The sequence below is a fragment of the Oryctolagus cuniculus genome, chromosome 17 (assembly GCF_051225735.1).
Source record: "Oryctolagus cuniculus isolate XC-2025 breed Fujian yellow rabbit chromosome 17, ASM5122573v1, whole genome shotgun sequence".
In the NCBI taxonomy this organism is placed as follows: domain Eukaryota; kingdom Metazoa; phylum Chordata; class Mammalia; order Lagomorpha; family Leporidae; genus Oryctolagus; species Oryctolagus cuniculus.
In genome coordinates this window covers 37,994,731-38,019,283 of record NC_142883.1, presented here as the reverse complement: position 1 = coordinate 38,019,283, position 24,553 = coordinate 37,994,731, and the positions used below count along the sequence as shown (strand labels likewise).

At 44.1% G+C, this 24,553-nt stretch overlaps 1 protein-coding gene across 12 annotated transcripts in view; it reads left to right on the top strand.

Moving 5' to 3' along the window:
• The window catches only part of ACACA (acetyl-CoA carboxylase alpha), a 318,142-nt gene that overhangs the window by 72,363 nt on the left and 221,226 nt on the right, over positions 1-24,553 (top strand). The window contains exon 1 of one of the 12 annotated variants that reach the window (XM_070061034.2): positions 19,941-20,069. The exons of the other annotated variants lie outside the window; for them this stretch is intronic. Within the exon in view, the coding sequence (XP_069917135.2) occupies positions 20,020-20,069 (50 nt within the window). The 5' untranslated portion in view covers positions 19,941-20,019. Of the gene's footprint in view, positions 1-19,940; positions 20,070-24,553 lie in introns of those variants that run through there. 12 annotated transcript variants of the gene reach the window in all.

Genomic DNA, 24,553 nt, shown 5'->3' with positions numbered 1-24,553 from the left:
GCAGGAGGCCTTACTGTTGCAAAACTCATGCCGGGAGCTCGTGCAGGACCCATGGACTGAAGTGTGATCAGCAGCCTGGGAAGGGTCAGTGCCAATTTCCACTCACTTCTCAGCTAACTGGTGTTCCAAAATAGAACAGAAGTTCACCGTTGATCTGCTCTTTAAGCCATCTGTAGATGTGGTATCCTTAGGTATAGTTTAAATTGAGTCAAGTTCATTGCATAGTAGAAACACCTTCTCTCTGACATGTGCCACTTATGAGGCATGTTACCATAGGCAATTTCTATAATCTGCCTGGACTCATTTTCCGCATCTATTAAAATGAAGATATCGATTCAGGTACTACTTTTCACTGTTTGCCTGTGAAGTTAGAGACTGCTTGTGCTTCGGATCAACCTCCTAGAATGAATAGCCTAATCTTTCACTAGTGATACAGATTAAGAGGGCAGGGCCATTTGTAAGAGATGTTAACTAAAGGCCCTCTGATCCCAAGTGAAGTAATTGCAATGATAGAAGACGAGAGTGTGCCTCTCTCAAGTTTAGCTTTGATTTGAGGCTCTAAATAAGAAGTTTGGTGGTATGATGGATGGGCAAGATTAGAAAATAGATGTTTCCAGGAATGGAGATGACTTATTTTAAGTGTTTTCTGGAGTCCAATGAAAGACTGATTAAATCACTTCATAAGTATTATGACCCAAACATTTGAAAATAAAATCCTAAAAAAATAGCTATAGCTGGCCTCATTGTAGACAACTGTTTGACTTACTATTTTTGTATAAGAGCAGCTATAGGTTGATACTTAAACTAGATAGAGGTGCTTCTAAAATTCATCATTAATATTTTTTTTGACAGGCAAAGTTAGACAGTGAGCGAGAGAGAGACAGAGAGAAAGGTCTTCCTTCCGTTGGTTCACCCCCCAAATGGCCGCTATGGCTGGTGCGCTGCGCCGATCTGAAGCCAGGAGCCAGGTGCTTCCTCCTGGTCTCCCATGCGAGTGCAGGGCCCAAGCACTTGGGCCATCCTCTACTGCCTTCCCGGGCCCCAGCAGAGAGCTGGACTGGAAGAGGAGCAACCGGGACAGGATCGGTTCTGGGGAGCGAATCAACGGGAGGAAGACCTTTCTCTCTCTCTCTCTCTCTCTCACTGTCTAACATCTAACTCTGTCAAATAAAAATTAAAAAAAAAAAGAATGCTAGAGATTGAATATGCATCTTAATTTTGATTACTGGTGTATGATTTGGTGGCATACAGTAGAGCTGTAGTTGTATGGCTATTGGCAGATTCTCTGCCCTTTTTTTTTTTTTTTAAGGTTTTATTTATTTGAGAGGCAGAGTTACAGAGAGAGAGGTAGAGACAGAGAGAAAGGTCTTTTATCCACTGGTTCACTCTGCAAATGACTGCAACAGTCAGAGCTGGGCCTGTTTAAGCCAGGAACCAGGAGTTTCTTCTGACTGCCCCACGTGGGTGCAGGGACCCAAGCACTTGGACCATCTTCTACTGCTTTCCCAGGCTATAACAGAGAGCTGAATTGGATGAGGAGTAGCTGGGACTGGAACCAGTGTCCATATGGGATGCCGGCACCATAGGCAGAAGCTTAGTCTACTATGCCACAGTGCCAGCCCTAGATTCTCTGCTTATTATTGGATGTGACTGGAAGTAAATGCACTCTAGATTATTAACTCTTGCCATCAACCAAACAGGGTTGTTATCAGTTATATCAACTAATGTGCTGAATTTCTAGATGAACTCCAATGGGAATAGCTTATCCCCTCATTTAAGTCTTTGACCTCATAGGGTAGTGTGATTTCCTTAAACCTGTTTTATCCTCTGTATTTCCTTTTTTTTTTTTTTTTTAACAGGCAGAGTGGACAGTGAGAGAGACAGAGAGAAAGGTCTTCCTTTGCCATTGGTTCACCCTTTAATGGCTGCTGCGGCCAGCGCGCCAGGTGCTTCTCCTGGTCTCCCATGGGGTGCAGGGCCCAAGCACTTGGGCCATCCTCCACTGCATTCCTGGGCCACAGCAGAGAGCTGGCCTGGAAGAGGGGCAACCGGGACAGAATCCGGCGCCCCGACTGGGACTAGAACCCTGTGTGCCGGTGCCGCAAGGCGGAGGATTAGCCTAGGAGCTGCGGCGCCGGCCCCCTCTATATTTCCTTTGTTTATTTATTTATTTATTTATTTTTGGACAGGTAGAGATATAGACAGAGAGAGAGAAAGATCTTCCTTCCTTTGGTTCACTCCCCAAATGGCCGCTACGGTCGGTGCTGTGCTGATCCAAAGCCAAAAGCCAGGTGCTTCTTCCTGGTCTCCCATGCAGGTGCAGGAGTCCAAGCACCTGGGCCATCCTCCACTGCCCTCCCCGGCCACAGCAGAGAGCTGGACTGGAAGAGGAGCAACCGGGACTAGAATCTGGCACCCATATGGGATGTCGGCGCTGCAGGTGGAGGATTAACCAAGTGAGCCACGGCGCCAGCCCCTCTTTATTTCATGTTACTATATTTCCTCCTCTTAAAATACATGCTCAAAATATTGAGTGGCCAATATTTTATGCTTAGTGTGCTTCTGTTGCTGCTACAGCCTGAGCTTTTTTGGTTTTTGTTTTTAAAGATTTATTTATTTATTATTTGAAAGGCAGAATTACAGAGAGCAAGCAGGATCATCCATCTTCTGGTTCATCCCCAGATGGCTGTAGCAGCTGGTGCTGAGCTGGCTGAAGCCAGGAGCCTGGAACTTGATCCCCATCTCTCATATGAGTGGCAGGGGCCCAGGCACTTGGACTGTCTTCCACTGCTTTCCTTGGCACATTTGCGGGGGACTGGATTGGAAGTAGAGCAGCCAGGCTCCAGCTATACTCCTGTGGGATGCTGGTGTCACAGGTGGCTGCTGTGCCACAACACTGCCCCTTGACCTGGTTTTCACAGTATCTTAGAGAACTAGCAGTCATGTTTCTCAGTGACTGTTTGGGAAAATAATAGGAATAATGAGTAACATTTATCAAGTATTAAAACCATAAAGCAGACTCTGTGCTGTGCTTTATGTAGAGTACGGTACCATACTCAATCTTCACAGTAACCCCATGAAATAAGAGTTTGAAATGACTTCATTCAGAGTGGGCAGTGGAGGAAACGAGGTTTGGCCTAGTGGTTAAGACTCCGCATTGAAGAACCTGGGTTCAGTTCCTGGCTCTGGCTTCTGACTCAGCTTCCTGCTGGTGCGGACTCTGGAAGCAGCAGCAGTCAACCAGCAGATAGAAGATCTCTGTGTCTCTGTCTCCATCTCTGTATCTGTCTCTCTCTCTGTGGCTTTGTCTTTCAAATAAATAAATGTGTATTAGAGAACAACAGTGCATCGATTGCAAAATTTTTAAGATTTATTTATTTGAAAGGCAAAGTTATAGAGGGAGAGAGAGAGAGCGAGCGAGCGAGCGAGATCTTCCATCTGCTGGTTCACTCCTAAAGTGGCCATAATGGCCAGAACTTTGTTGTCTGAAGCCTAGAGCCAGGAGCTTCTTCCAGGTCCCCATGTGGGTGCAGGGGCCCAAGGACTTGGGACATTCTCCACTGCTTTCTCAGGCACATTATCTGGGAGTTGGATCGAAGTGCAGCAGCCGGAACTGGAACTGCAAATCATATAGGATGTTAGCACCTCAGGCTGTGGCTTTACCCACTATGCCACAGTGCTGGCCCCTGTTCCTAATGTTAGATGACCATTCTCTCCCAATATCTTGGCTCTTAAAACCTTCTTCTTAAATGCTTGAATAGTCTTGGCTTTTATCACATGCACCTTAATTTTTGTTGGTCTTCTGCAAAATTTTCTGGCTTCAGCTCTCTTCTTATCTGACGTGCTGTCCTCCTACTTTAATCAGTGGCACTCCCATTTCTCTAGTCATCCAAACCAGAAATAAAGATATTTTCATTCCTTTATGCTTTATATCTAATTTGGTATTATTTTTAAAAAATTATTTATGTGTTTGAAAGAGTTACCAAGAGGCAGAGGCACAGAGAAAGAGAGGTCTTCTATCTGCTGGTTCAGTCGATGGCCTCAACGGCTGGAGCTGGGCCATTCCAGAGCTAGGTGTTCCTTCCAGGTCTCCCACACGGGTGCAGGGGCCCAAGCACTTGGGTCATCTTTTGCTGTTTTCCCAGGGCATAGCAGAGACCTGGATCAGAAGTGGAGCAGCCAGAACTTGAAGCAGTGCCCATATAGGATGCTGATACTGTAGGCGGTGGCTTTAACCTGCCACGCCACAGCGCAGGCTCCTAATTTGCTATTTTTTTTAAAAAAGTTTTTATTTATTTCAAAGGCAGAGAGTTAAACACACACACACACACACATCACACGGAGAGGGAGAGAGACATAGATGGAGAGACGGAGAGAATGAATATATCTTTCATCTGTTGGTTTCCTTTCCAAATCACCACAGTGGTTGGGGCTAGGTCAAGCTAAAGCCAAGAGATCAGAATTCCATCTCAGTCTTCCATGGGGGGGGGGGGGGGTGGCACTTGGGCCATCTTCTGCTGCTTTTCCAAGCACATTAACAGGGATCTGGATCAAAAGTACAGCAGCCAGGACTCAAACCCACGTGCATAATGAGATGTTGGTATTGTAGGCAGAGAATTAACCCAGTGCCAGCCCTTAATTAGGTATTTTTTCATTTATTTATTTGAAAGGCAGAGTTAGTGAGAGAGAGATATCCTTCATCTGCTAGTTCACTTTCCAGATGGCTACAACTCTGAAGCTAGGAGCCAGGAGCTTCTTCCAGGTCTCCCATATGGATGCAGGGGCTCAAGCACACTGGCCATCCTCCACTGCTTTCCCACGTGCACTAGCAGGGAGCTGGATTGGAAGTGGAGCAACCTGGAGTTAAACCGGCACCCAAATGGATGTCAGCACTGTAGGCAGTGGCTTTACCCACTACCCCACAGCGCTGACCCCAATTAGGTATCCTTACTGATGTTATGTCTTAATAACTCTTGAATTCATTCTGCTCTGTGCCTTGTCCCTGCCATTGCCCTTGTTCTTATATTTTACTCGGATTGTGGTAATAATATTTTAGCTGTTTTCCAAAGACTTTCCTGCTTCAGTATAAGCCCCAAAGCCCATCATTGAGATTTTTCTAAAAGGTAAACTGTTCTTCTGACACTACTTCAGTGGGTTCCTGTTAGCCATAGGATATATTATTATTAAGCCAAACATTGTGCCAGGTGTGTAACATTATTTCTACTTATTTATTTTAAAGATTTATTTGTTGGGGCCAGCGCTGTGGTGCAATGGTTTAATGCCCTGGCCTGAAACGTGGGCATCCCATGTGGGCGCTGGTTCTGGTCCCAGCTGCTCCTCTTCCGATCCAGCTCTCTGCTATGGCCTGGGATAGTGGTAGAAGATGGCCCAAGTGGTTGGGCCCCTGCACCCACGTGGGAGACCCGGAGGAAGCTCCTGGCTTTGGATCGGTGCAGCTCTGGCCGTTGCAGCCAATTGGGGAGTGAACCATTGGATGGAAGACCTCTCTCTCTCTGCCTTTCTTTGTCTGTCTGTGTAACTCTGCCTTTCAAATAAATAAATCAATCTTTAAAAAAAAATTGTTTGAAAGGCATAATGACAGAGAGAGAAGGGAAAGACAAAGAAAGGCATTTTCCATCTGTTGATTTACTTCTGAAATGCTCACAACAGCGGGGACTGGGCCAGGTGGAAGCCAGGATCCAGGAACTCCATCCTGGTCTCCTTTGCGAATGGCAGGGATCCAAGTACTTGAGCTATCACCTGCTGTCTCCAAGGTGAGCATTAGCAGGGAGCTGGATTGGAAGTGGAGGTGGGACTAGATTCTAAGTGCTCTGATGCGGAATGCCAGCATCCCAGCAGCGGCTTAACTGGCTGTACGACAGTGTCCACCCTAATGTTATTTTAATACTTGTAACAGCTCTCATCATTTTTGAGGTGGACTTGATGAGATCTGTTAGGGGCTAATAAGGTATCAGAGGTTGGAAATGGGCTTCAAAAGATGAATGGAAAAAAAAAAACAGGCTGACAGAGATGGATGTGCATATAGATAGGTGGTGGGGTAGATGACCTGCGAAAAGGTACTAGTGAGGCATTTGTTGTGTTCATGTAATTACAAGTCATTGAGTATTACTGTAATGTAAAGGGGACAGCATGGTTATGCAGTGGAAGAAGAGGCTGGTCAGGTCATTAAGGGTCTTAATACATCATATTGTGACCGTGAGAAATAAATATTTACTCTTTGTTCCCAGCACACAGCTCCTGGGGGAACAAAATGAAGAACCCTTGGAATCTCTTTGAGTGTTAAGTGTCTTTTATGATAGAAAGGGACTGGGGATTGGAGGCCCTGTATAGCTTCAGCATGGGGATTGGTCATCAGAAGACAAAGGCACGACTTGAGGGTTAAGTTTCAGCCCCACCTTCTGACCTCTGGCAGGGGAGAGGGACTGGGAGCTAATCACCAGCAGTCAGTCATACATGCTTAAGGCAGTTTCCACAGGGCAAGCACTGTGGTACAGTGGGTTAAGCTGCTGTTTGCAGTGCCCACATTCCATATTAGAGTGCCTGTTTTTTTCCTGGCTACTCCAGGCTTTTGATCCAACTTCCTGCTAATGTGCCTGGGAAGGCAGTAGACGATGGCACAAATACTTGAGTCCCTTCCACCTGCATTGGAGACACAGATGGAGTTCTGGGCCCCTGGCTTCAGCCCGGCCCAGCCCTGCCTATGCTCATTTGGGGATTCTGAAGTACAGAGAAGATTTTCTCTTTCTGTACTCTGCATTTTAAATAAATAAATATTTTTTTATAAAAAGTATTAAAAATAAAAGCTTGCATGAAAACCTCTAATCCACAGGATTTGTGGCTTCTGGGTTGGTGAGCACATTGAGGTGTTGGTAGAGTGGCGTGGTTGGATGAGGCATGGAGGCTTTGCTCCCCTCCTCCCTATGCCCTGATCTATGCATCTCTTCTATTTGCTGTTCCTGAGTATTCTTTGTGATAAACCAGTAGAACTGAGGAAACTTTCCCCCCTTTATCCTGTGAACCATTTATGGAACCCAAAGAAGGGGTCATGGGAACCCTTGATTTATAGCTGGTTGTTCAGAAGATTTAAAAGTAGGCTGAAAAGAGGTTTACAGATTTAAGGAGGGGGCTGGTACCGTGGCATAGTGGGTAAAGCTGCTGCCTGCAGTGCCAGCATCTCATATGGGTGCTAGTTTGAGTCCTGGCTGCTCCACTTCTGATCTAGCTCTCTGCTGTGGCCAGGGAAAGCAGTGGAAGATGGCCAAGTGCTTGGGCCCCTGTACCCACATGGGAGACTCGGAAGAAGCTCCTGGCTTTGGCCTGGCCCAGCCCCATTTGGGACCATTTGGGGAGTGAACCAGTGGCTGGAAGACCTCTATCTGTCTCAACCTTTCTCTGTAACTCTGCCTTTCAAATAAATTTTTTAATTTTTTTATTTTTTTGATAGGCAGAGTGGACAGTGAGAGAGAGAGAGAGAAAGAGAGAGAAAGAGAGAGAAAGGTCTTCCTTTTCTGTTGGTTCACCCCCCAATGGCCGCTGCAGCCAGCACACCGCGCTGATCCAAAGCCAGGAGCCAGGTGCTTCTCCTGGTCTCTTGTGCATGTGCAGGGCCCAAGGACTTGGGCCATCCTCCACTGCACTCCCGGGCCATAGCAGAGAGCTGGACTGGAAGAGGAGCAACCGGGACAGAATCCGGCGCCCCGACTGGGACTAGAACCCCATGTGCCGGTGCTGCGGGCGGAGGATTAGCCTATTGAGCCGTAGCACCAGCCAATAAATAAATCTAAAAAGTTATAGTTGGTGTTTTTTGTTTTTTTTTTTTTTTTTTTTTTTTTTGCCAGGCAGAGTTAGACAATGAAAGAGAGAGTTATAGACAGTGAGAGAGAGAGAGAAAGGTCTTTCTTCTATTGGTTTACCCCCCAAATGGCTGCTACGGCCAGCGCACTGTGCCCATCCGAAGCCAGGAGCTGGGTGCTTCCTCCTGGTCTCCCATGTGGGTGCAGGGACCCAAGCACTTGGGCCATCCTCCACTGCCCTCCTGTGCCACAGCAGAGCGCTGGACTGGAAGAGGAGCAACTGGGACTAGTACCTGGCACCCCAACCGGGACTAGAACCTGGAGTACCAGCGCTGCAGGTGGAGGATTAGCAAAGTGAGCCATGGCGCCGGCCTAAAAAGTTATAGTTCTTAACTCAGAATACAAATTTAGTAATTCTTCACAAGTCAAAAATCTAACATTCTCATCAGTGAAATCTCATGGCTGTCATGAAATCTGAAGTCTGATATTCAGGTAGATATATAGAAGATCATCTGTGAAAGGTTCTTAAGACTGCTTGGAATATACAGTTTTGGTTCCAGGACATCAGGATCACCCACTAAATGAAAATGATTGTATTATTTCTCCTCAATTTTTCCCCCGATTTTTCTTTAAATTCCTTCACCAATGACCTTATGTAGGTGTTCCTTATTCTAACTTGGGCTATTGCTGTTGGCTTCTAACGTTCTCTGACTTCAGCCTCTGCCTCTTTGACAACTATTAAAAAACCTGTCATGTTTTCAGAGTAAAGTCTCAGATATAATCGACCTCAACCTTGCTGGCTTTTCCTGAGCACTTACTGCAGTCAGGCACCGTGCTGAGTGCTTTCTGTATTTATCTCATTTAACCAACAGCCATCGTCCTGTAGAGTAGGTATTTATCGTCTTCATTTTACAGATGGGATACAAGCTTAGAGATTATATAATTTACTGACCTAATAGGTGGTGGAGGTGTTCAGTCAAGGTATTCCAGTTCTTCCACAGTCTGGCCACCACTGAGTTTTCTAGTATTCTATCTCTGCCATGTATACAGTGTTATTTACTTCATTTTCTTGTCCCAGTCACACTAAACAATTGTCTCTTTCCCATCGTGCCCTGTAATTTCCATCTTTGTGCCCTTACTCATTCTGCCTTTCAGTCTGTCTCCTTCTCTAACCGCTCATTGAAATGCTGACTCCCCTGATTCTTTTTTTTTTTTTTAATATTTATTTATTTGAGATTCAGAGTTACACAGAGAGAGAAGGCGAGGCAGAGAGAGAGAGAGAGATCGGTCTTCCATCCGTTTGTTCATTCCCCAGTTGGCCACAGAGAGAGAGAGAGAGAGAGAGAGAGAGATCGGTCTTCCATCCATTTGTTCATTCCCCAGTGTGTGTGAGAGAGAGAGAGAGAGAGAGAGATCAGTCTTCCATCCATTTGTTCATTCCCCAGTGTGCCACAAAGGCTGGAGCTGTGCTAATCCAGAGCCAGGAGCCTCTTCCTGGTCTCCCACATGGGTGCAGGGGCCCAAGGACTTGGGCCATTTTCTGCTTTCACCGGCCATAGCAGAGAGCTGGATCAAAAGAGGAGCAGCCGGGGCTTGAACCAGCACCTGTATGGGGCAGGCTGCAGGCGGCAGCTTTACCCAGTTGTCACAGTGCCGGCCCCACTCCCCTGATTCTTGAAATGCTTTTAACCTTTCACTTTGCATTTTTAAAATATTTTTATTTTTAGGCCGGCGCTGCGGCTCACTAGGCTAATCCTCCGCCTAGCGGCGCCGGCACACCGGGTTCTAGTCCCGGTTGGGGCGCCAGATTCCGGATTCTGTCCCGGTTGCCCCTCTTCCAGGCCAGCTCTCTGCTGTGGCCCGGGAGTGCAGTGGAGGATGGCCCAAGTGCTTGGGCCCTGCACCCCATGGGAGACCAGGAAAAACACCTGGCTCCTGGCTCCTGCCATTGGATCAGCGTGGTGCGCCGGCCACAGCGCGCCGGCCGCGGCGGCCATTGGAGGGTGAACCAACGGCAAAGGAAGACCTTTCTCTCTGTCGCTCTCTCTCACTGTCCACTCTGCCTGTCAAAAAAAAAATTATTTTTATTTTAAAAATTTTTTGCAAGCCACAGCGACTGAGAGAGACAGAGATAGAGAAAATGAGAAACAAGAGATCTTCCATCTGCTGGTTCACTTCCCAAATGGCCTCAATGGCCAGGGCTGTGCCAGGCTGAAGCCAGGAGCCTGGAACTCCATCTGGGTCTCTCATTTGGGTGGCAGGGGCCCAAGCATTTGGGCCATTCTCTGATGCTTTCCCAGGTGCATTAGCAGGGGAGCTGGATCAGAAGTGGAGCAGCCAGTACTTGAACTATCACTCATATGAGGTACTGGCATTATAGGCAGCAGCTTAACCTGCTGTGCCACATGCTGACCCTCTTTATTTCCTTTAAAGTTATTACCCTTTGAGTTTTTTTTTTTAAACATTTATTTATTTATTTGAAAGGCAGCATTACAGTGAGAGAGGGAGAGATAAAGTGAGGAGAGAGATCTTGCATGTGCTAGTTCACTCTCCAAATTGCTGCAATGACCAGGATAGGGCCAGTCTGAAGCCAGGAGCCAGCAGGAGCTTCTTCTGGGTCTTCCATGTAGGTGCAGGGGCCCAAGCACTTGGGCTGTCCTCTGATGCTTTCCCAGGAGCATTAGCAGAGAGCTGGATCGGAAGTGGAGCAACAAGGACTCGAACTGACATTCATATGAGATACCTGTGGTGCTCATACGGGATACCGGTGCTGCAAACAGTAGTTTAACCCATTATGCCACAGTGCCAGCCGGCCTCTAAGGTCTTTTTGAAATGTTGATTGTGTGTGAAACTTCTCTGTTCTTAATCCCATTTTGTTTTTTCTTTTCTGGTAATTTGGTCCTCTGTTTTCCACAATAACAATTTTATTTTTCCTCTATTATCCTTAAACCATCAATCTCCTCTTGTGCTACTCCCTGCTGCTTCTAGAAACAATTTTTTTAAAAAAAGGTTTATTGATTTATTTGAAAGGCAGAGTTAGAGAGAGAGAGAGAGAGAGAGAGAAAGAAAGATTGATCTTTCATCCACGGGGTTCACTCCCCAAATGGCCACAACAGCCAGGGCTGAGCCAGGCTGTAGCTAGGAACCAGGAGCTTCTTCAGGATCTCCCATGTGGGTTCAGGGGCCCAAGCACTTGGGCATCTTCCACTGCTTTCCAAGGCCGTTAGCAGGGAGCTGGATTGGAAGAGGAGCAGCTGAGACTTGAACTGGTACCCATTTGAGATGCAGGTGCTGCAGGTCATGGCTTTTACCTGCTGTGCCACAGTGTTAGCCCCATCTAGATATAGTTTTAATTCATAGCTTTACCGCGTAGGGCAGAAATTCTTCTAAGACATTCCTTTTTCTTCTTTTTTTAAAAGATTTATTTATTTATTTGAAAGGCAGAGTTAGAGAGGCAGAGAGAGAGTTCTTCCATCCTCTGTTTTTTGTTTTCCACAATAGCAGTTTTTAAATTTAAAGAATTACCTAATTAAATTTTTAAATTTAAAGATTTATTTATTTGAAAAGCAGAGTTACAGAGAGGCAGAGACAGAGTTCTTTGATCCACTGTCTTCTGTTTTCCACAATAACAATTTTATTTCTTCTCCATTGTCCTTAAACCATCAGTCTCCTCTTGTGTTACTCCCTGCTGCTTCTAGGCACACTTTTTATTTTTAAAAGATTTATTTATTTATTTGAAAGGCAGAGTTACAGAGAGAGAGAGAGAGAGAGAGAGAGAGAGAGAGAGAGAGAAAGGAAGTAGGGGGAGGCAGAGAGATCGTCCATCCACAGGTTGACTCCCCAAATGGCTGCAATGGCCATAGCTGGGCCTATCCAAAACCAGGAGCCTGGAGCTTCTTCCAGGTATTCCATGTGGCCCAAGCACTTGAGCCATCTTCTACTGCTTTCCCAGGCCATAGGCCATAGCAGAGAGCTGAATTGGAAGTGGAGCACCCAGGACTTCAACCATATGGGATGCCAGCACTGCAGGTGGCGGCTTTACCTGTTACACCATGGCACTGACCCCCCCCCCCTTTTTTTTTAAGATTTAATTGATTTATTAGAAAGGTAGACTTAGGGAGAGAGGGAAAGACAGAGAGAAAGGTCTTGCATTCACTAGTTCACTTCCCTCATGGCCGCAATGGTTGGAACTGGGCCAATCTGGAGCCAGGAGCTTCTTTCTTCCTGTTCTCCCGTGTGGGTGTAGGGGCCCAAGCACTTGAGCTCTCTTTGGCTGCTTTCCCAGGCCATCAGCAGGGAGCTGGATCGAAAGTGGAGCAGCTGGGATTCAAACCTGGTGCTGCAGGCAGAGGCTTAACCTATTTTGCCACAGTGCCAGTGCATCACTTTTCCTTATTGTTACAAATATTTTTCAGGACACACTCTCCTTTGATCTTCTTCTTTAGCTTTTAAATATCTTTTTCTGCTAGATCATTCATGCTCGCTTTCAGACATACTCTGATCTCACCCATCTTTGTAAAACCCTTCTTTGGCTACATGGCCTTTGGGCTGCTGCTTTATCTCTCCATCACACTTAAGGGCAAGATTTTCGAAAGTATGGGCTCTGCTTCCACATGTCCCACTCATTCTTTAAGCCATTCTAGTCTGACCTCTGCCCAGTGATGCTTGTGAAACATCCCTTATATGATCACTGGTAACTACTGTATCGCTAAGTGTGTTTCAGGTCTCATCCTTCCTGGCCTCCTAATGATTCTGTACAATTGACTACTTTGTCCTTGAAGCACAGGCTTTTCTTTTCTGCTAAAAACCATGTTACTGTTTTTCCTCCTACTGTCTTCTTACTCTTTCCAGTCTTTGCAGGGTCTTCCTCTTCGGTGTAACCTCTAAATGTTGGATTCTTTTGTTTCTGAGTTCTTCTGTTTTCACTCAATGCATGTTTTCTTTCTATGTATTCTCATTCCTTTGCTATTGCGTGTATGTCAGTGAGTCCCAAATTTATGATATCCATCCTAGACCTGTCATATGAGATCACTTGTTATGTTTACTTATTTATGTGAGGTTTTCACTTGGATGTCCATAGGCATTCAACTTTGGGACTCTATCTACTCCTTAAATTTGATCCTCTACTAATTTTCTCCATCTCACTAAATAGCTCTTATAGCCACTCTGCTCAAGTCCAAAACCTGGAGAATTATAGTTCAGTTCTGTTGATTCTGTCTCCGGTACTTAACTTGATACTCATATGTTTACTTATTATCACCTTAGTTCAAGTCTTCCTTAGGCTGCTAAAATGGCCACTTAATAGAGTCCTTGTTTATATTATTATATTGCCTCTTCATTTCCTATTGCACTTAGTGTAAGATACAGAAAATTATTTTTACTTTAATTTTTGTTTGTTTCACTTATTGAAAGGGAGAGAGATAGTTCCCATCTACTAGTTCATTTTCCAAATGCTGGCTATAGTTAGGGACTAGCCAAACCAGAGCCAGGAGCCAGGAGCTTAATCTGGACTGCAGGGACTCAACCACCTGAGTCATTACCTGCTGTCTTCTGAGTGTGCATCAGTGGGAAGATGAATCAGGAACAGAGCCAGACATCGAATCCAGCAACCTGATATGGAATGTGGGTTTCCAAAGTGGTGTGTTAACTACCAGCATCCATCCAAGATACAAAATGCTTAATTTGGCTAGTGAGACTCTCTGATCTCAGTTCTGTCAACTTCTGTTCACGGATAGTGCTTCAATCATACTGGCCTTTAAGTTCCACTAAAAGGCCAGTCTTTTTCCTGACCCTGGGTCACATACACTGGTCATGTAAATCAATAAGAAAAAAGATATTCAGCACAGTAGAAATATGGGGAAATGACTTGAATAGGTACTTCAAAAGAAGATATTCAAGTGGAAAATAAGAATATGAAAAGATGTTCAATGTAATTAGTCATTAGGGATTTGAGAATTAAAATTATAATGAGTTAAACACCCATCCCAACCAGAATAGTTAAATTAAAAGACTGACAATATCAAGTATTAGTAAGAATATGGAGCATATGAGGTTTACCGATATCACTGGTGGGAATATAAATTGGGACATCTACTTTATTTTTATTTTTTTTTAATTTTTTTTTCTTTTAAGATTTATTTATTTACTTGAGAGGCAGAGAGAGGGAGAGACAGAGAGGTCTTCCATCCTCTGGTTTACTCCCCAAATAGCCACAGCGGCCAGAACTGGGCCTATCCGAAGCCAGGAGCCCAGAGCTTCTTCCAGGTCTCCCATGTGGGTGCAGGGGCCCAAGCCATCTTCTACTGCTTTCCCAGGCCATCAGCAGGGAGCTGAATTGGAAGTGGAGCAGCCAGGACTTGAACCGGCACCCAGATGGGATGCCGGTGCCTAAGGCAAATGCTTAATCTACTGTGCCACAGTTCCGGCCCTGGCACATCTACTTTAGACAACTATTTAGCAGTATCTTTGAAAGCTAAATATTCTTTCAGCAAGCAGTTCCACTCCTGGGCATAGTATCAACAGAAATTAGTGCATTTTTCCACCAAAATCAAGCTCATGAATATAGTCAAAATTTATAAATAAAATTTAAGTCCATTAATAGTAAAATAGGTAAATAAATAATGGGCTATTCACATTATGGATGGAATCACACAGCATTGAAAATGAACAAATTACTGCCATGTCACAACATGGATGATTTTCTACACATAACATTTCTCAAAAGAAACAGGACATGAAAGTGTACACAGTAAATATTATACATAGGAAGGAAGTTCAAGAGCAGATGAGGTTAAGTTATGTCCAGAGGTCAGAATAGTGTTTATCTTCCAGGCAGATATTTACTGGGAAGGGAGCATGAGTGAACTTTTTGGGGCTCTGAGAATATTCTGTATCTTAGTGGGGTGATTGTTTATGTAAATCTGTGTATATGAAAAATTAGCTTAGTTGTATACTCAAGATTTGTCTCTTTTATGAAGTTTTCGCTCAGTAAAAAGAAAATGCAACTGATTCTGTCAGCTGTAGTTCAGAGAGGAGATTGGCAAATCCTCAGCCCAAAAAGCAACTATAAATTTTGGCAAAATGGACAAAAACAATACGTCTAGCACCCCAGAAGTCAACCAAAAGGGATACAACAATCTGAGGAAAGTTTATGCTTGAAAAGTGGTTGAAATTCATTAATAATAGCTGGAATCTGTGTGTTCCATCCACCCTTTCCCAGCTCATTGACATGGAGGTTTTGCTCATGTGGGTAGGCCGTGAGGCTTGATAGTTTTGATGCTGCAGTTAAAGGGAGCTTACTCAATTTGAGTGGTAGATGGTGTCCCTGCTCAGTGGTGTTGTCGATGGAAGTGACCATCTTGACAATGGCTTTATTACAGTGAGTTCTGTTTGTGGTTGGTCATGTGACTGGGGCAAGCATTGTGCTTGCTGAGGCTGTTTACACAGAGGAGACATAAGGTCCAACAGAATGTAAATGCTAGGGCACACTTGAAAGTGTCCTGGACTTTGGATGTGCTATCCTACCCTACACACAGGACCTGTGGACAGAGTACAGAGGCCTTACTGGCTTTCAGTATTTGAGCTTAACTCGTGTTGGTTATTGGCTGATGTCTAAGCTGTGTAGACATAAGGTGACTCCTCAGAAGCTAGGTTAAAGCATAAAAGCAAGGGGGGAGATGAGCCCAAACATCAGTGGGTACACATTTTAGGGCAAATAGATTTCACAGGCAGATTGCTAAGCCAAGAAAAAAACTGTAATAACAACATCTTTTGTAGATAAAAGAAATAAGAATCCAGAGTTGTTACAGTAAATTGTTTAATACTTTCTGGTTTTTTTTAATGGTCTATTTATTTTGAAGGTCAGAGTTACAGAGAGAGAAAGATTGATCTTGTACTCACAGGTTCACTCCCTAGATGGCTGCAACGGACAAGTGTTGGGCCAGGAGCTTCATCCAGGTTTCCCACATGGGTGGCAGGGGCTCATGTACTTGGCCATCTTCTGCTGCTTTCCCAGGCCATTAGCAGGGAGCTAAATCAGAACTGGAGCAGCATCCATATGGCACTCATACGGGATGCTGGTATTGCAGAGGGGTGGCTTGACCTGGTACCCACAATTCCAACTCCAGTACATTCAGTTTTAAACAAACAAACAAACAAATCATGAGATATAACATAGAGGAAAATGTAACCTATATTCAGATAGAGACTATCTGAGTATCCCTAGATGCTGGGTTTTGCAGAATCTTCAAAGTTACCATGAAAAATGTATTTAAGGAAATAAAAGGAAGCATGTTTAAATAATTTCTTATAGCATGATAATAATCAATAAATAGAGAAAAAGAATTATTTATTTATTTATTTATTTATTTTTTGACAGGCAGAGTGGACAGTGAGAGAGAGAGACAGAGAGAAAGGTCTTCCTTTTGCCGTTGGTTCACCCTCCAATGGCCGCCGCGGCCGGCGTGCTGCTGCCGACGCACCGCGCTGATCTGAAGGCAGGAGCCAGGTGCTTCTCCTGGTCTCCCATGGGGTGCAGGGCCCAAGCACTTGGGCCATCCTCCACTGCACTCCCTGGCCACAGCAGAGGGCTGGCCTGGAAGAGGGGCAACCGGGACAGAATCCGGCGCCCCGACCAGGACTAGAACCCGGTGTGCTGGCGCCGCTAGGCGGAGGATTAGCCTAGTGAGCCGCGGTGCCGGCCGAGAAAAAGAATTTAAAAAGAAAAAAGAAACAAGTGTCACTCACCAAAGAGGCTACACAAACATAAAACGATCTTTAATAACTAATATTCTTAGCTAGTAGAAAAATGCAGTTAGTAATTAACTGTCAGGAAAATGAAAATTAAACTAGCAAAATAATACCTCTGTACACCTATCAGAATGCCTACAGTAAAAAAATAGGGATAACATCAAGTGTTTATGAGGATGTAAAGAAATTGGGTCACTTGTATGTTGCTGGTGGGAATGTAAAATGATACAGCCTCTGTGGGAAATAACATGACACTTCCTATAAAACTGAACACTTACTTACCATATGATACAGCAGTTTCAATCCTAGTTATATACCTAGGAGAAAGGAAAGCATTATGTCCACATGAACACTTGCACATGAATATTTTTTTTCTTTTTTTTTTCTTTCTTTTTTTTTTTTTTTTTTTTTTTTTTGACAGGCAGAGTGGACAGTGAGAGAGAGAGACAGAGAGAGACAGGTCTTCCTTTTTGCCGTTGGTTCACCCTCCAATGGCCGCCGCTGCAGCCGGCGCACCGCGCTGATCCGATGGCAGGAGCCAGGATCCAGGTGCTTTTTTTCCTGGTCTCCCGTGGGGTGCAGGGCCCAAGCACCTGGGCCATCCTCCACTGCACTCCCTGGCCATAGCAGAGAGCTGGCCTGGAAGAGGGGCAACCGGGACAGAATCCGGCGCCCCGACCGGGACTAGAACCCGGTGTGCCGGCGCCGCAAGGTGGAGGATTAGCCTATTGAGCCACGGCTCCGGCTGCACATGAATATTCATAGCAGCGTTATTCAGAACAGCCACATAATGGAACCAACCCGTAATTTTATCAACTGATGATAAACAAAAAGTAATGTATACATCTTTTTTAAATATCTCATTGTATGGATTTTTAAAAAATATTTATTTATTTATTTGAAAGGCAGAGTTACAGAAAGGCAGAGGCAGAAAGAAAGAGAGGTCTTCCATCCACTGGTTCACTCCCCAGATGGCTGCAATGGCCAGAGTTGTGCCGATCTGAAGCCAGGAGCTTCTTCTGCATCTCCCAGGCAGTTGTAGGAGCCCAAGGACATCTTCCAGACCACAGCAGAGAGCTAGATCAGAAGTGGAGCAGCCAGGACTCGAACTGGCACCCATGTGGGAAACTGGCACTGCAGGTGGTGGCTTTACCCGCTATGCCACAGTGCCGGCCCCCAAATTTATTTGTTTTTATTTGAAAGGCAGAGTTAGAGAGAGGGAGAGACAAAAACAGAGGTAAAGAGAAAGAAGTTGGTTCACTTCTCAAATGGCCGCAACTGCCCAAGGCTGGGCCAGGCCTAAGCCAGGAACCTGGAGCTGCATCTGGGTCTCTGACGTGAGTGGCAAGAGCCTAAGCACTTGGGCCATCTGCTGCTTTCCCAGGCACATTATTAGCAGGGAGCTGGATCGGAAGTGGAGCAGCCGAGTCTTGAACCAGTATCCATATGTGATGCCGGTGTTGCAGGTAGAGGCTTAACTTGCTATGCCATAATGCTGGCCCCTGAAAACATTATTTTAAGCAAAGCAATCAGTCACAAAAGACCACATATTATTTGAAAATATTATTCCACTTAAATGTCCATAGTGAGCAGATGTATAAAGATAGAAAGTATATTAGTGGTTTGCTAAGACTGAGTAAGGTGTTGGGGGTAGGAGCACTGAATACTACTCAGAATTTCTTTTGGTGGTAATAAAAATGTTCTAGAACTGTGATTATTGCTCTCAATTATGTAAATATATTAAAAACCATTGAACTGTACACTTTAAATGAGTGAAATGTATGGTATGTATGTGAGTTATTTGTATTTATTTTGTTTATTCTTTTTTAAGGATTTATCTATTTGAAAGGCAGAGTTAGAAGGAGAGACAGAGGGAGAGAGAGACATATTCCATCTGTTGCCTTACTCCCCAGTGGCTGCATCAGACAGGGCTGGGCCAGGCTGAAGTCAGGAGCCGGGAGCTTCATCTGGGTTTCCCATGTGGGTGCAGGGGCCCAAGCACTTAGGGCATCTTTTGCTGCTTTTCCTGGAGAATTAGTAGGGAGCTGGATTGGAAGTAGAATAGCCTGGACTCGAATTGACCCCATATGGGATGCTGGTGCTGCAGATGGCTTCTAACCCTGCTTTGCTACAGTGGTGGCCCCAAGATTTATTTATTGAAACATGGGTGGGTGGAGGGCAACCTTCCATCTGGTAGTTCACTCTCCAAATGCCTGCAAAGGAGAGGGAGAGGTGCTGGGCCAGGCTGAAGCCAGGAGCCAGAAACTCCAGCCAGGTCTTCCACATAGGTGGCATGTGATATCACAAGCAGCATCTGAACCCACTGTACCACAATGCTGGTTCCCATGAGCTATTTCTTCAAGTTCTTAGCTAAAATTTTAGAATGAGTTTAGCAGGATCACAGTAACAATATCAATATGCACAGGACAATTGTATTTCTATATGCTAGTTATAAATGAGTGACACAAAAATGAAAATATTTTGAGAAAATTTTTTTCACAATGGCATCAAAAAGAATAAAATAATTGGGAATAAATTTAACAATATGTAGGCTTATTATGATAAAAAGTATAGGACATTACTGACAGGCAGAAAATAAAGATCTAAGTAAATGGAGAGGTAGGGAGTGGACCTTACCGCTTGGTGGTTAAGGCACCTCTTCGGACACCTGCATCCCATATTGGAGTGCCTGGGTTTGAGTCCCTGTTCCACTTCGCATCTAGTTTTTACACTAATGTGCACCCTCAGAAGCAGCAGGTGATAACTCAAGTACTTGGGTCCCTGCCTCCCACATAGGAGACCTGGATGGAGTTCCAGGGTCCTGAGTTTAGCCTGGCCAATGGAAGATCATTCCTTCTGTCTTTCTCTCTCTCTCTGTTACTTGGCCACTCAAACGAATAAATCAAACTTTTTTTTTTTTTAAAAGAATAAATGGAAAGACCACCCATATTCACGGATTAGAAGATTCAGTATTATTAAGATGGCTCTCTAAATTGACCTATACATTCACAGTCCATATCAAGATCCCAGCAACCTTTTTTTTCTTTCTTTCTAGAACTTAACAAGCTGATCCTAAAATATATGTGAAAATCTCAAGGACCTAGAATAGCTAAAATAATATAGAAAAAGGAGGGCAAAGTTGGAAGACTTGTATAAGTAGTACCTGATTTCAAAACCTGCTATAAAGGAGGGGTTATAAAGGCTGTGGCATTACAGGGTGAGGCATATAGACAGATCAATGGAACAGAATTTACAGACCACAAATAAACCTTGATATAAATAGTTTATTTTCTACAAGGGTACATCCTTGATCCTGGATTTCTCTGCTTGTTAAAAGCCCCAATGTAAAACAGTCTCTCCGTCTTTGCTGCAGTATAACTCAGACTGCACTGCGATCAAGCCAGCAAATTCATCACTGTCTGCTGGATAAACTGCTACGTCATCCTTGGTGCTTGGCATGTTACAATGCTGGGATCGGTGTGGGATTCTAGTTGGATTTTGTGCCAGGTATGTGTCAACTTGGACACTCTCTGTTAATGGGGCATTAGAATGGGGACACATTGAATTGGAGACATGGATGTGGCTTTTTATTTCTTGGGTTCTAATATTGCAGAATGTGAGCAGCATCCACAAAAGAATAGAAATTCTAGCTTTGCTTTTGGGATCTTGGTGTGCTGTTTGAGTGATTGTTTTATGTTTCCTTTTGGTGAATGGAAAGGTAAGCTCAATTACTGAGTGTGCCTTCTTAGCATATTGTTCTGATACATTCAAGTGCAAAATGGCTTGCCTTTTTCCATACCTAGTGCTTTGTTTGTTTTTTGAATGTTGAACTTAGGTAGCAGAGGCAGAGTGAATCCCTTTTGGAAATGGCTTGTGTCTTAGATGTGTGTAAAATGCAGCTGTTTGTGAATGTGCGGCCTCTGTAACTCTCCGACAGAGGCTCCAGTGCTCTGATTTTTGAGACCTATTACTGTAAAGAGAGATGTAAAGATAGAAGGGCTTCTTTGTATCAGCTGAGTTCTTTAAAAGAAAAAAAGCAAGCTTGACTAACTTTATTGAAGCAGAATGGAGCAGGTCAGAGAACAACCCAGGGCTTGCATTTTACATTATGCCTTCTGTGGGTGGCCTGATTGAGTCTTTTCTACTTGGATTGCATAATTGTCCTAAGATGAGGTTGTTTTAAACACTTATCCTCTGTCTTATTTCTATTCTTTTCTTTCTCTCTCTCTTTTAAAGATTTATTTATTTAGTTTGAAAGAGTTACAGAGGGAGAGGGAGAGATAGAGATCTTCCATCTGCTGGTTCACTCCTCAAATAGCCACAAAGGCTGGGGCTTGGCCAGGCCAAAGTCAGGAGCCTAGAATTTCACTGGGGCCTCCCACATGGGTAGCAGGGGCCCAAACACTTGGGCCATCTTTTGCAGCTTTTCTCAGGCCATTCATCAACAAGGAGCTGGATTGGAAGTAGAGCAGCCGGGACTTGAACCTGAGGCCATATTGGATGCCTGCATCACAGGCAGTGGTTTAGCCAGTATGCCACAAAGCTGGTATAGTGGCTTTGTGTTTTCTATGTTGGTCATTTGTGTATTTCTGTTTGAAAGGTTTTTCTGGAAGGTTAATAGATTCTCAGCATGGTTGGCATTTTATTTATTAAAGATTGACTAATTTTTTTGAAGGTGAGTTATAAAGAGAAGGAGACGAGAGAGAGAACTTTCATCTGCTGGTTCACTTCGCAGACATCATATTATTAATTATTTCTCCCTAGTGTTTTGGTACATGATTGAGGTTAGCTACAACTCTGATTAATTATGCCAGCACTGAGGACTTGTCTCAGAAGTTATCTTTATAGATTCTAAGCTGTTAGGATGTTTTGCCATTGTATTTTTCTTCCTTTACAAGGGAGCAATATTGTGAGCATCTATGAGTTGTCTTTATAAAAAGTTTATTCAAAGGCATATTATGGGAAAACTAAATGAATTTCAATTTTTTGCACCAAAATAAAACTTGTAAAATTTTTATTTATTTATTTTCAGTTTAATAGAACAGAGAGAGAGAGAGATCGATCTTCCATCCATTGGAAGATCTTCTGTTCCCAAAGACCTGTAACAGCCAGAGCTGAAACAGCCAAAGCCAGGAACTCAGAATCCTTTCCAGGTCTTCGATGGATGGCAGGGACCCAGGTGCTGCCGTCACCTGCTGCTTCTCAGCATGCACATTGACAGGAATCTGGATCAGAAGCAGAGAAAGCAGGACCAGGCACTCCCGTGTGTGCTACAGGGATTCCAAGTGGCAACTTAACTACTGAGCCAAACACTCACACCACATTTACCCTCTAATTTCTTTCATCTTTCTAAGAGTTTATTGAAGATGTTTAACTTGATTTGTTCTTGTTGTTTAGGATTAGTCCAAGACATTTGGTTTGGGGCATTTTTGTCTAAGAATAAGCTGTTTTCTTGGGATGCAGGGCTTTCAGTGCTAACTTTGGGCCAATCCTGTTAGCGTTTACAACAGATAGATAGTTCTGTATGGTATTCAGCTCTTGTGTGTTTAAGGGATCTGCCCTGTGACAAATTTGCTTTCACAGTAGCATGTGTCTCAGTGGTTTTTCTGGGCAGGATTTTTTGTCTCTGTTTAACCCAAGTTAAATCCAAAATCTTTAAAGATTTTATCCACATCTTTTTAATGTTCTTTTTGTGATAGTTTCACTCTTACTCTCAAGTTTTGGCAAAGAAAATCTTTGTTTGTTTGTCTGTGTGCATCAGTCTTTTTGGCCTGAAAATTAGAATTATGGTTCCCGCTCTTTTCGGAGTTCCTGTTTCCGTTCTGCTTTGTGTCTTTCCCTCCTGACCTGCTTTCCCCTTCTTGCAGTCTGATAATCAGGCTCGCTTTTTTCAGCTGGATCTCAGAAATTACCTGCTTACGCTGTGCTGTCCTCCTCCCTCTGGATTTCATGACCCCATTATTTCCTTGGCTTAGCTGTCTGTCCTTGTAAACTTTGTCTTCTTTTTGCCCTGGGCCCTCCATGTCATGTGCTCCTGGCAGTCAGAAGAGGCAGTGGAGCTTTTCTCCCGTGATTGTCAGAAGAAAGTGACTATTATTGAACCATGTCTGCGGTGGCTAAAGCTCCTTTTCTATTTTCCAGTTGTACAAGCTTTTATACGTCTCCCCATCTCCTCTCAGTTCCCTTGGGAAATCAGCTGATTCTATGCATGAGTTGAAAGTATAGGGAGAAAATACAAAAGAGGAGACAAGGTGGGGAAACATGGATATTGGGGACAAAGTAGACAAAAACAGTGTAGTTTGAGCCCATCAGGTACACTGTAGTCTGTCTGAAGTGGGGCCAAGAAGCAGGCAGGAGGCATAGTATCTCTTGTCCTCCTGGGTTTTAAGTGGCCACAACAGGAGGAGGACCTGCGGCTTGTGTTTACGAAGCTGAAATCAGAAGAAAAAGCTTCCATCCTTTTGCTGTGTTGATATGGAGGGTTCTGCCAAGGGGAAAACAGAGATGAGATATTACATGCTTCAAAGGTAAGTCTTAGGAGCCATATTTGGGCAGTGTGTACCATTAAAAAAAAAAGAAAAGCAAGACACTTACTGCTAAACCCTGGAATATATAGGAAATCCTATTTGATACTTTATTTTGTATCTATAAGAAAATAAAGGCTGGCATATTTGGTCCTGAATTTCTGAGCCCTTATTTTACATTCAGCATTTGAACGAAAGAAACTTGAATCCGTATGTGATGGTGCAGCTCTGTTGAAAACAAATGCTCCTGCACAGACCTTCCTGTGCTGTTCCTTCATCAAGGGCTCTCAGTCTCTGCCAAGTTTGCTCACTGCATTTGGCTGCTATTTCAAGAGTAAAGTGCCCTCGACTCTGGTGAAGGAAGGATATTAGTTCTTTGTAGTACATGGCATCTGTTGAGGGTAGTTTTGTAGAAAACCTTTACAGAACATGTCTCTGGGACCAGGAAAGGGACCTTCTGCAATTGTCATGGCAGCTGGAGCTGTCAGAAGGCCCAGCTCCCTTACTCTGGAATCTTTCTTCTTGCTGCTAGACCTCAGGCTGGGCAGGAAATGAGTGGGGCTTCTTGGGCCTTCTTCAGGCTTCCTGCTGTTGGTGCCTCCCCAGCAGGGATTCACACAAAAAATGGGAACGATTGGATCTGCAGCAGTCAAGTTTATATAGAACAAAATTACCTAAAAATTAAATGGACTTCAAATAGAAAATAAACAAAAAGCATAATTTGTCTCTAGAGTAAACATCTTTGCCTTTCCCATGCCTCTTCTGCATTTTTTAGGGGAAAAAGCCAGCAAAACTTCAATGAGGGTAAAAAAAAAACCCAGATATATTATAACTTATATAAAAGATATTTAAAAAGTTAAACATCTGTATATATTTAATAGCAAACATGAAAAAGTTATATCATACTTGATTTTTATGTATATATGTATAACATTTTATATGTTATTTTTTAAAGATTTGTAATTTGAAAGGCAGAGTTAGAGCAAGAGAAAGAAAACTTCCATCCACTGGTTCACTCCCCATGGCCACAATGGCTGAGTCTGGGTCAGCTTGAAACCAGGAACTAGGAGCTTCTTCCAGGTCTCTCATGTGGGTGCACGGGCCCAGGGACTTGGACCATCTTCCACTGCTTTCCCAGGTGCATTAGGAAACTGGATGGGAATTGGAGCAGCTGGAATTTGAAACGGTACCCATATGGTTCTTAACTTGGTATGGCACAACAGTGGCCCCTATATATCATTTTTTTGTATATGAAACAAACATACAGGGGCCTGTGCTGTGGTGCAGCCAGTTAAAGCCCTGGCCTGCAGTGCTGGCATCCCCCATCAGTGCTGGTTTGAGAACCAGCTGTTCCACTTCCGATCCAACTCCCTGCTAGTGTGCCTGGGAAGGCAGCGGAGGATGGCCCTTGTGCTTGGGCCCCTGCACCCACATAGGAGACCCGGAAGAGGCTCCTGGCTTTGGATC